This window comes from Lonchura striata, chromosome 5, assembly GCF_046129695.1.
Source record: "Lonchura striata isolate bLonStr1 chromosome 5, bLonStr1.mat, whole genome shotgun sequence".
NCBI lineage: Eukaryota > Metazoa > Chordata > Aves > Passeriformes > Estrildidae > Lonchura > Lonchura striata.
This window is the reverse complement of record NC_134607.1, coordinates 23,872,706-23,884,160: the sequence shown is the minus strand read 5'-3', so window position 1 is coordinate 23,884,160 and position 11,455 is coordinate 23,872,706. Positions and strand designations below refer to the sequence as shown.

Below are 11,455 nucleotides of genomic sequence, written 5' to 3'. Positions count from 1 at the left end.
TGCCGCCTTCCCCCGCAAAACAAAAGGGAGCGGCGGCGAGAGCGGCCGGGAAGGACGGCGGGGATCGCTCCCCGCTGCGCGGCACTTGCCGGTGGGTTTGCGAGGGGAGCGGCGGGCGGGCCGGCTCCGTGCCGGGGCCTTGGGGGAAATGTGTCGGGCCGGGGGCGCGGAGGGGCCGGGGGCAGCCGCTCCACGCGCGGGCGGTCCGCGGAGGGGAAAGGAGGCGAAGGGGTTTATCGGCCTGTACGGGGGGGCGGCTCCATCCCGGGCACCCACGGCCGCCAGCTGGGGACGGTGCTCGGCGTGGGCCGGGACCCCTGCCACAGGGGTGGGGTCCCCGCCAGCGGGATCCCGCTGGCTGCGTCCCTCCAGGGACCCTGCCGCTGACACTTCCCTGTCTCCCCCGCCCTCTCCACACCTCCAGGGACCCTGCCGCTGACACTTCCCTGTCTCCCCCGCCCTCTCCCCACCCCCAGGTGAGCCGAGCTCCCCCCCGTGCTGCCGCCATGTCCCGCCGCAGCCAGCGCCTTGTCACCACCCGCTATTACCCCGGGGACGAGGATGCCACGACGAGCGGCAGCAGCACATCCCTGCTGGGTGGGACACAGCTCCCCTTCAAGGAGACCACCGGCAGGTTAGTGGGGAGCACGAGTGGGGGGTTCCCCCTGCCCAGATCTGACAGGGGCGGGGCATTCCATCCCGCATCAGGGACCAGGCACCTTCCTGCGTGGGGCGTGGGAGAGCTCGCAAAAGGGAGCGTGACGGCGAGCCCGACGCGTTCCGGCATGGCCGCCTTGGCACTGGCTGTGCCGCTGCTCCAGCCAAAGCCCCGCGGGCCCGGCACCGAGCCTGCCGCGGGTGGCCGGCTGCCAGATCCCGGCTCCCGGCTGGTGGCGAGAGGAGGCGGGAGGCAGGGAGGGAGGAGGGAGGTGCGCTGCGAGCGCCGGCCGGAAAACCGCAGCGGTGCGAGCGGAAGCGATGCCCGGGACGGGCGGGAGGCCTCGGCGCAGCAGAGCTTGCAGCCTCCGAAAGCTGCCGCCATCCGGTGTGGAGCGAGTGATGCTGATCGAGGGATTGGGGTGAATTCCCCATTTCCCCCCATGAGTGCACTGTGACCCGCCCCATCCCGTAACCACAGGTGTCTGATGAGCCGGTTCTTGCCTCCCGCAGGACGATCAGGAGGAAATCGAGTAGCACAAAGCGCCTCTCTCCCGCCCCCAGCACCCAAACCTCCTACTATAGCGAGTCCATGATGAGCGAGTCCTACCTGGGGGGCAGCCGGGGCCTTCCTGCCCTGGGTCGCTCCATGCTGGATGATGACCTGGACAGCAGCACGTACTGGGGTGAGCCTTCCCACTCTCCTAGGGCAGCTGGGGACCTTCCTGGACACTGGAGAGTGTTGGGGCAGCTGCCCAGGCTGGCTGACTGGGTTGCCCCTTGTGGAAGTGATGGTGGTGATTTTTCAGTGGAACTCTGTGTTTTGGGGCAGGTGGAGAGCTCTCCACCAGGAGAAGAAGAGGCACAGGGGACACCGAGTCCAGTAAGATCAATGGAGTGCTAGAGAGCAAGACGTATGACACCTACACATCTTCATCTGGGTACTCCTCAGAGGATGACTATGCTGGTAGGGATGCACTAGTCTGTCTGCAATGGCAGGAATGCAGGGGAGGCATCCCCAGGGGGACCAGTACAGGGCCTGGCTGTACCCAGTGTGCTGCCAGTCCCCACTAGATGCCACCCCCAGTGCAAAGCCTTTGCTGTGGGCAATGCACTGAGATGCTGTCTGCATTGGTGACTTGGTGCTTCCTTTCCAGGTCACTATTACTCAGGCCAGAGTAGCTCTGGGTCAGGTCTGAGAACTGCAGCCTCCCGGGTGGGCTCCTTCCTCTGGCAGGTCTTCACCTCCCCAGGTGAGTGGAGGGCTGGCAGGGGCACTTCTAGCCAGCGGTGCTCTTGCCAGTCAGCATCCCTACTCTCCAGGTGCTGTGTGTGCTTTCCCCTGCTTGGGTGGAGGGGTTTTATCCCCTTGTGATGCCACCCTTGGGCATGGAGGGGACATGTCTGTCAGGACTCCTCCTGAGGCTTGTTTTTCTCCTCACAGTTCAGTTAATGGGGTGGCTGTTCTCGAGGCTGGCAGGGGCCTGGCGCCGCCTCACTGGCAGAGCTTCCCACCTGGACAACGTCCCCTTCTCCAGGTGAGTGTGCTGGTGGGGGGACACTAGGATGGGGGAAGCATGGGGAAAACCTGCAGGACCCTGGAAAGGGGAGGCATATTTGGGGTGGTGGGTGCTTTGTCATCTTTGTTTTCCCTCTGGCTCCCATGTAAAGGTGATGGAAGGTGGCTACAGTCCTACAGTCACCTCTCTCTTCTCTGTGCTCCAGGCGCTACCCACGTCTGAAGAGGTCCCTGCTGCTGCTGCTGCTCCTCCTGCTCCTTGCTGCTGCTGCCTACGGTGAGCCACCTCCCTTGATGTGCTGCCCTGAGATCTGGGGCAGTGCAGAGCCTCCTACTGCCTTAGCTGGGGGATGGGATGGCCTGGAGCTCAGTGCTCATGGCTTCTCGTAACCTGGTCCGTCTGCATCCACGTGCCAGTGTCTCCTGGTAATCCTTGGAGATGCTGATGGCTGAGCCTCTGCATGTCCACCATGTCCACTACTGTGGCCATTACCAGCCTGTGGTTTTGACCATCTCATCCTTCTGTGCCCAGGAGCTTGGTACTTCTACCCGTATGGGCTGTCGACATTCAGCCTGCCTTCCTTCCCATGGTGGGGAGCTGGAAAGCTTTCCTCCTCTTCTGATCTTCCTGGGGCAGGGGACCTGACCACGCTGGACCAAGTAAGCTTCAGCAAAGGCATGGTGGTGGCCCAGGTGGGATGGGTGCCTTGCAGGGAGAGCTGGGACGGTGTGATCCATAGCTGAACAATTGCTTCCAGGATATGAGGAATAGTGGAGAACGGGGGAGATGATGGCTACACACTGGCTCCCCCACCTTGTGGCCATCTCGCTCTTGGGGTGTCCTGGGGATGGAGCAGGGGGAGCTGCCTTCTCCTGGGAAGCAACAGATGAATAAGATGTCACTGAGTGGGGAATGGGTGGTGAAGGCCCCCTTTCACAGGGGTCCTGTGCAGCAGGCACTTCCCTGGAGGGCTGCATCACACCCTGATTTTGTCACTGCAGGGGGGACACCGACTCCTGGCTCGCTTCCAGTCCCTGGAGAAGCGCTTTGAGGCACTGGAGGCCGAGCTGTCACGGTGGGAGCTGCGTCGTGGGGCAGCAGCAGTGACAGCAGGGGGAGAACCACCCCCGGGGGACATCCTTGCACTGCTGGAGGGGCTGGTGAGCCGCCGGGACGCGGGGCTGAAGGAGCATCTCCACACCGACATGGCCAACCACCTCCAGGTGAGTGACACGGAGAGTGCAGGGAGTGGGGTGGGCAGGGCCAGGCTCTGATATTCCACCCTGTTCCTTGTCCTTCAGGGTGAGCTGGATGTGCTCCGAGCCCAGGTGCAGAGGGATTTAGACGGGCGCCTGGGCAAGATGGCACAAGCTTCCCAGGTAAGCAGATGAGTGTGTGGTGGTACCTGGACAGGACACTCTCAGCAGTGGTGTCACGGGTCTCACCCCTTCCCCTTTTCCTGGTAGGAGATGGAAGCACGCTTGCTGGAGCTGAACTCGGAGTGGCAGAGGTAACACTGGCTTTGGGGCAGGGCCATTGCTCTGCTGGGGACAGCCAGGCTTAGGAGGGATTTACAGGCCTGGCTGGGGACAAAGGAGAGCTCAAGAGGCATAGTCTGGGGGGGAAAGGATGGATGGATGGATGGATGGATGGATGGATGGATGGATGGATGGATACCTATGTGGGTGTCTGTGGGAGCCAGCACTGTGCCCTTCTAGCCAAAAGGGCCAGTGGTATCCTAGGTTGCATTAGGAAGGGCATTGTCAGTAGGTTGAGGGAGGTGATCTTGTCCCTCTGCCCAGCCTTAGTGAGGCCACCTCTGGAGTGCTGTGTCCAGTTGTGGGCTCCTCAGGACAAGAGAGACATGGAGCCCCTAGAGCAGGTACAGGGGAGGGCTGTGGGGATGATGGAGCGACTGGGGAATCTCTTCTTTGGAGAAGGGCTGCCCTGAGAAGAGATAACTGAGAGGGGACTTCATCAATGTCAGTGGCTGAAGGGAGCATGACAAGAGGTTGGAGCTAGGCTCTTCTCAGTGTTGCCAAGCAATAAGATAAAAGGCAATAGCCAGAAACTGATGCACAGGAAGTTCCACCTGAATGTGAGGAAGAACTTCTTTACTGTGGAATGACCACACGCTAGAACAGATTGCCCAGAGACGTTGTGGAGTTTCCGTCGCTGGAGATAGTCCAGAACTGTCTGGATACAGTTCTGTGCCATGTGCTCTGGGATGATCCTGCTAGAGGAGGGAGGTTGGACCAAATGACCCACTGTGGTCTGTTCCAACCTGACCCATTCTGTGATTCTGTGGCTGGTGGCAGGGCTCCAAGAGCAATGGCAGCAAATGACCTTTGCCACTGTTGTTTTGCATCACTGTGAATGTGGTCCTTCAGCTGAGGGGTGAGCTGAGGATGCTTTCCCATGGGATGCAATAGAAGAGGTCATTGCCACTGGAATTAAAACTATATCTGGAGATGGGATTGACCATAGGTGATGTGGGATGAACCTCTTCCTCCAGTTTGCAGAGGGGAACTGGGCCTCTTGGCTCGAGGTTTTGTTACCTTTCTCTTGGCACAGCTCGGTACAGGAGAGCCTGCGAGGGACCTTCCAGCAGGAGGTGGGCAAGCTGGAGCAGGAGGTGGCAGCGCTAAGGAGGGAGCTGGCAAGCCTCAAGTCAGACCAGGAGGTGATGGGGAAGCATGTGAAGGGGATACTGGAGCAGCTGAAGACAGTGCGGGCTGATGTGAGTCCCTGGTCCCCAGCCTGTTTGGCAGAAAGGCCAGCAAGGGTCCCTGCTTGGGGGCTGAGCCCTGTCCGCACCGTTCCAGGTGGAAGCGCAGTTCCCAGTGTGGATTGGTAGGTTCCTGTCACAGTCCCAGCAGGATGGTGCTGCTGCCTTCATCCTCCAGCGGGAAGACTTGCAAGCAGAGCTCCAGGCTCTGGAGCGCAAGATCCTTGCAAAAGTCCTGGAGGACCGGAGGCTGTCAGCACGGGATGCTCAGGCTGGTATTGGAGTGGCTCTGCGGCAAGGAGGGACTGCAGGAGTGACAGAGGAGGTGAGTACTGGCCTGAGCCCCAGGGACATGAGGTGACCACAGGGCTGGGCACTGTGCCCCACTTTGTGTGTTGAGGGGCTGGCAAGTGTGCCTGGCAGATGGCAGAGACATTGGGACAGCCCCTACAGCTGGGATATTAATCCTGGGCTCACAGAATGCAAGAGCACCCTTGAAACTCCTTCTCTGCCACTCCCTTCTCAGTTTGTGCTTGCTCTGTGCTCTGGAAGGGGTCACAGGTGGTAATACCTGCAGCCCTGCAAGGCCCTCACTTGTCGCTGCTGTATTGAGGACAGGTGAATAAAGCGACACGGCTCCTGTGTCTTCTCAGAAGGCAAAAGCTGTGTTTATTAGAAACCACACATTTCTTTTTATAGACAGATACGATAAAGATGAACTTGCTTGGTACTTAATCAATATTCCTTACACCATTGGCTAATTAGGAACAACACCCTTCTTGTAAACATCTTACAATTAACAACAAGTTCAAAACACTGGCTGCAGGATTGTTTTAATTCTTTCTCTGAACTTTCTCAAAACTTGCCAGAGGAGTGTCTGATAAAGTTTATCTGACTTTCTTCTCTGACCAGTTCTCAGCATTCACACTTACTCTGTTAAAATCAAAGCTTCTGCTTGTGCATCCTTCACCCAGAACATGGGAGAGGTGCCAACAAGGCTTCCGTGGGTGGAGTACCTTGCTTATCCCCATTCTTCAGCCGTGCTGCGGAGTTGTTTGGTGCAAAGCATTTCAGCAGAATGACACCAAGGGGAAAAAATGAGCCTGCTTGCTTTGGAAAGAGTTGCTGGCAATTCCCTGTGGAGGTAGTGGAGAAATCAATCTGGGATTAGCAGTCCCCATAGTCTGTGTGAGCTTTGTGCACTCCATGAAGTTCAGACCCAAAGTGGTGCTGCAGGGTCCTAGCTCCTTAGGCTGGCTTTGGCTCCAGATGGGTGTTCCAGACATCTCCTCCTTTTCTGGATGGGGAGAGCTCCCATCAGACCTGTAGGACAGGGCAGGAGGGACCAGCTGATTATTCTGGGTGGTCTGTCAGGTTGTGTCTGGTGCTAGCTCTCCTCCCTCTGAGCCAGCCCCTCTGGGGACAGGCAAGTGCAGCATGCCTGGGTGCTGCCCCTTCACTGCACAGCTCCTCTCCCCTGCAGTATTTTTAGCAACCTCTAACGATGTTTCCCAGCCAAATGCGCGTGCTCTTATTTTTGCCTCGGTGATTCATCTCCTGGCTGTTCTATGCCGTGGCTGTTTTGCGGGAAGGTTCTTGCACTCTCTGTCCCTGCAGGGGCAGGTGGGTGGGGGGCAGGATGCCTGCCTCAGTTTGTCACCCTCCTGTGCCCTCTGCTCCCACTGCAGCAAGTGCATCTCATCGTGGGCCAGGCCCTGAAGCGCTACAGCGAGGACCGTGTGGGGATGGTTGACTATGCCCTTGAGTCAGCAGGTAAGGTGGTTGGGACGAGCTTGGGGAGGTGACACAGGGGCTGGCCTGCAGCTCACCTGCTGCCATCCCCTCATGCCAGGGGCCAGTGTCATCAACACTCGCTGCTCAGAGACCTACGAGACACGGACAGCACTGCTGAGCTTGTTCGGCATCCCCCTGTGGTACCACTCGCAGTCCCCCCGTGTCATCCTGCAGGTGGGCCCTGAGTGGGAGGGCTGGGCTGGTTCTCATGGGGGTTTTATTGGGCTTTGACTGTTGCTCCAAGCCAGCAGCCAGGCTGGTGGGAGAAAAATGATCTGATGGTGGTAACATTGCTGGTGTCTCACTTCCATGCTCATAGCCAGATGTCAACCCTGGGAACTGCTGGGCATTTCGTGGCTCCCAGGGCTTTGCTGTCATCCGCCTCTCTGGCATTATCCGCCCCACGGCCGTGACACTGGAGCACATCCCAAAAGCCCTCTCACCGCAGGGGACCATCCCCAGTGCCCCCAAGGACTTTGCTGTCTATGTGAGTGCCCTTACCCAGACCTGAGGGGGGCGGGGGGGAACACAGTGGGAGGGCGTTGGAAGGGAGGCTAACAAACCCCATACCTGACTGTGTGGTGCTCTGGGGGGGTTGGTCTTACCCTGAGGAAGATGAAGGAGCAATATTGGTGGGGAGAGGGGCAGTACCGGGTTTTAGAAAGAGTTTTGGGGGACAAAGGGGCTTGAGTAGGTATAACTTTTGGTCTTCCCCCCTTCATCCTTCCCCACTGGTCCCTGTTCCCATTTGTCTATTTTGACCTGGAAGAGCAGGAGTGGGGGCCAAGCACACTTTGGTCTCACTCTCCCTCTTCTGCCCTGCCTCTGGTCTCCCTCTCTGATGACCCCTGGTTCTCCCTTTCTGCCTCCCTGCCCTTCCATAGGGTTTAAAGGAAGAAGGAGAGGAGGAGGGCCTTCTCCTTGGACAGTTCACCTACAACCATGATGGTGACCCCATCCAAACATTTTACTTGGAGGTAAATACTTTGCCCCTGGAGCACCTGATCCCCGAGAAGAAAATGGGGCCTCTGAGGTCTCTGAGCCATAGAGAGCCCTCAAGGTCTCAGGTTTTTCTTTTCCCTCCTCCCCAAGGGTGACTCCATGGGCACATACCAGCTGGTGGAGCTCCGGGTGCTGAGCAATTGGGGCCACCCCGAATACACCTGCATCTATCGCTTCCGTGTGCACGGGGAGCCGGCGCACTGACCCCCGGCCCACGCGGGATGAGGATGCTGCCGGGCTGACAGCAGGAGGGATGCATCTGGTTCACTGCTTCGCACGTAGAAATCCTGGCATGTGCCAGCAGCCGCCCCTGGAAGCTGCTCCCCTGGCGGGAGGAGAAGAGCTGGTGTTGAAGGGGTGAGGCTTTCACTCTTCTAAGGACCAGGGTGGTGAGGCAAGAGCGTCCCACGTGGTCCTAGCGCAGCCTGGCTTGTTTTCAGTGTGTATGGGACGTTTTAACTTTTTAAGCTAACTTTGTATCAGGTTTGCGCTGCTCCTCTTCCCTGTTGTTCCACTCCTTTCTAGCATGGCCAGGGCTTGGGAAAGAGGTGTGTCATTTTGTGATGTGCTTCATGCGGGCTTGGGTGTAGGAGATTGGTGTGTGGGACCACGGTGCCTGACTCAGTGCTGCCAGAGTAAGTGGGAGCCACTGGTCGTGGCCACCAGGTCCCCTCCAAACAGGGTCACTTCTCTTGCCTTGGTGTTGGTTTCGGTAAAGATCTCCAGCCCTCCAATGCTGGGCTGGCAGAGAGGAAATAAGACAGTATTAATGAAGTATTAACATAAAACTAATGGTTTGGAGCAGCAGGAGGAGAGGAATGTGGCACATGTTGGTGGCAGAGCCCACCTTGGTGCTGCCGTCCATCCACTCAAGCCCTCCTGCTGACAGTAGCTGAGTTGGGTCTTACCGATGCTGTTGGCCTCCCTGGCTGGCTGCCTCCCAGTGTTAAGCTTGATGATGCTATTGAAAATTCCTGTTGCCTGCTTTTCCTTTGGGGTTTGTTCTGATATTTTTTTTAAAAGAGGGGTGGGGAGGGAAGCTATTTTCCAGTTGGGGTGTTGAGGTTGGTTTTTTTGTCGTGGGGGGGTTTGTAGTAACAAAGGGAAAAAATACTTTTTCCATGCAATTTGTACTTAACCAGAGAATGTTTCATGGTTCCACTTGGATAAGTGGCTTAGATGTGGAGAGGGCTAGAGCTTTGTTTAGTAGAATAGCATACACAGTAGGATAAGCTAGAATAAGATGAGCAGAGCTGTTTAAAATGTGGGCCTCCCATTGTTGGTGGCTTGGTAGCTGGAGTGCTCTGTGCACTGCTGCTGGTGGGATGCTGGAGGCATTCCTGCCTTCCTTGCTCTGGATGTCCTCTGAGACTGCAATGCGTGGCTGTGGCCTCTTGCCCATGGCTGCATCTGTATATACTTGATGGTTAGCAGCAAGTGGAGCTGCTGCCCCCGGGCTCTGCAGGGCTCCTGGGGGGAGATGGGGCAATTGCCAGGGCTTGCCAGCATGCAGAGCCACCCCCCGCCTGCTCCCTCAGCTCTCGGTCCTCGAGACTGGTGCGGGCTGACCTCCTTTCTCTTGGAAGGGCTCCCTTTTCCTCCTACCTCTCCTTACTGGCATTGCACTGTTCTCTGAGCCCTGGATGTGGGAGGACTGGGCTGGAGCAGGAGGGGGAGCTCTGCCTGCAGTGGGCATGTAAATCTTACCTGCACTGTTGGCATGGGTGGAGGTACGGCAGGGGTTTGCAGGAAAGATGCACAGGGACCTTCCCCAGGCTGAGGGGTGCTAGGGCTATCTGGCCCCTCCACCTCCTCTGCCTGCATCACACTGTTTGGCTTATGTTATTGGATGGTGTTAACAGCCTCCAGGTTTGTGTTGTGTTTCATTGAAAGAAAAGCTTAAGGGTTCATGGTCAGTGTTTCAGCCCTGTCCAATGCTGATACCATCCTTCCCCTGGCACAATGTATTGATTCCCACTCTGGTAGTCTCTGCTTGGAGCACTGTAGGCATAGAGAAGGAGAACAAGGGGCTGAAGAAGTGTCTCCTTTCAGCACCAGGCAGAGTTGCTGAGCCTTGACTCCCCCCATGCCAGCTTGGGAGGGTGAGGGTGGTGGCAGCACACCCCTTCTTGGAGCAAGGGGTCTCCTTGCTCCAAGCAGGGGAAGTGAGCTCAGAGGGTGAAGCCCTGTCCCCAACAGGTTAAAATTACCCTCCGGAGCCTCTTGCAGAGCTGGGAGGCTCTGCTGCAGGGAGAAAGCTGACCTGGAGCCAGAGCCAGGGACTATAAATTCTCTCCTATATTGAGCATAGTCTTAATTCTTGGCATCCACAGCCAAAGTTATTTTAAACTTGTCTACAGCTGCCTGCTTGCCTTGGAGTCATGTCCATGAGTGCACTAAGCACATGGAGCTGTGCTTTTATGAATGCCTAGACCTGTTCTGGGTTTGACAGACCAGTTCCTGTATTTATTTGAATCAGAAAGAGAAAGCAGAGATGAGGCTCTCCCTTTTTCTCACCTTTCTATGGCTGCTGGAACAAGAGCTATAAACCATGAGCCTGGGAAAACCCCTTTTCTTATGTTCATTCTGGCTCCCTGGTCCCTGGCTTGGACTGTAAGAACAGACAAGGTCTTTGCCCAAGAAAAAAAGGATTTTGTGGTAAATCAGGCATGCTGATGAGAGGCAGGAAAGGTGACCTCTTCCCCTGAAAAGGGAGTGGTAGTGGGATCTCTGCTCCTTCTGTGTGGGTGTTAACTGCTGTGTCTGGGTTAGGGAGCACTTAGCTTTACAGTGCAAGCTTGCCCTGTCCTTTGGACATGAAAATCTTTGCTCCCTGGAGCTACCAGTGAGAGCTCATCCTGGGGTTTCATGGTCTTTTCTAGCTGGTTTTAGAGGCCTCACCATGCCATCTGTGTGAGGATCTCCAGGAACATATGCAGAGGCTACATGTGGGTTTTCAGCCTCCAAATTCAGCATCAGGGCTGGGCTGCAGCCCGAGCACTTGTGCCAGAAGCCACTACCTCTCGAGATTGGAGCTTGCAGGTTTTCTGCGGCACTTCCCAGAGCTGCAAAAGAAGAGAGGGCACAGAAAAGTGCTACTTCAGCATGTGCTTCTCTTCCCATGGGTATTTAATCCTAGAACTGATGCTGAAGATGTGCCTGGTGAGGCAGGAGAAATGCAGAACAGCTGTGGGAGCAGATTTCTCTTATTTACTCCATCCTCTATTCTCCCTCCTTCTCAGTTTGCCCTATACATGTGTTACAAATTAGCCCTGCTGAAACAGATGGTTACAGACAGGAGTTTGTGTTTGATGCCGTAGCCTGTTGCAAATGCTGCACTGTTTTGTTTCTTTTATTTTTTAATCAACAGATTGTAATTTATGCCTATGCAAGAAAAAAAAACAAAAAAAAAAACAAGACATAAATTATATCAAAACTGCCCGGAGTGGTTTGGATGTTTTGTAACTGAGTTTGCTGTTGGGAATGGTGCAGAGCTAGTAGATAGACAAAGCTATTCTTGGAGCTCTTCTTCTATGTAGTTTTATGGCAAATCTTTATTTTCCAGCCTGATGTACTAACTCTAGGGCCAGTTAAAGTTATCACCTTGTCATTGAGCAGGCTTGAGGATGAAAAACTCCTTGAAACAATGCTGAAAACAATACTTATTCCTAAATTCTCTAATTCCTTGGGACTAAAAACTTCTAGTAGACTTAAGTCTGTGATATCATAGCTGTCCTCATTCTGCAGTCACCTC

The 11,455-nt window shown here is 56.0% G+C and overlaps 1 protein-coding gene across 1 annotated transcript; it reads left to right on the top strand.

Moving 5' to 3' along the window:
* Positions 1-11,142, top strand: SUN2 (Sad1 and UNC84 domain containing 2). The gene is made up of 18 exons (XM_021554059.3): positions 1-91; positions 477-634; positions 1,171-1,343; positions 1,490-1,624; positions 1,815-1,910; positions 2,102-2,195; positions 2,383-2,453; positions 2,709-2,836; positions 3,179-3,400; positions 3,479-3,556; positions 3,644-3,687; positions 4,752-4,917; positions 5,003-5,230; positions 6,594-6,678; positions 6,758-6,873; positions 7,019-7,186; positions 7,584-7,676; positions 7,792-11,142. Exons 2-18 carry the CDS (start codon positions 507-509, stop codon positions 7,903-7,905), a joined length of 2,139 nt encoding a protein of 712 aa, XP_021409734.2. The 5' UTR covers positions 1-91; positions 477-506; the 3' UTR covers positions 7,906-11,142.
* Positions 11,143-11,455: the final 313 nt, after the last annotated feature.

Bases quoted from the DNA above. Each gene is read 5' to 3' on its own strand.
- SUN2 (XM_021554059.3), top strand. From the start codon at position 507: ATGTCCCGCCGCAGCCAGCGCCTTGTCACCACCCGCTATTACCCCGGG. The intron at 3,401-3,478 runs GTGAGTGACACG...CTTGTCCTTCAG, and splicing joins ACATGGCCAACCACCTCCAG to GGTGAGCTGGATGTGCTCCG. The intron at 7,187-7,583 runs GTGAGTGCCCTT...GCCCTTCCATAG, and splicing joins CCAAGGACTTTGCTGTCTAT to GGTTTAAAGGAAGAAGGAGA.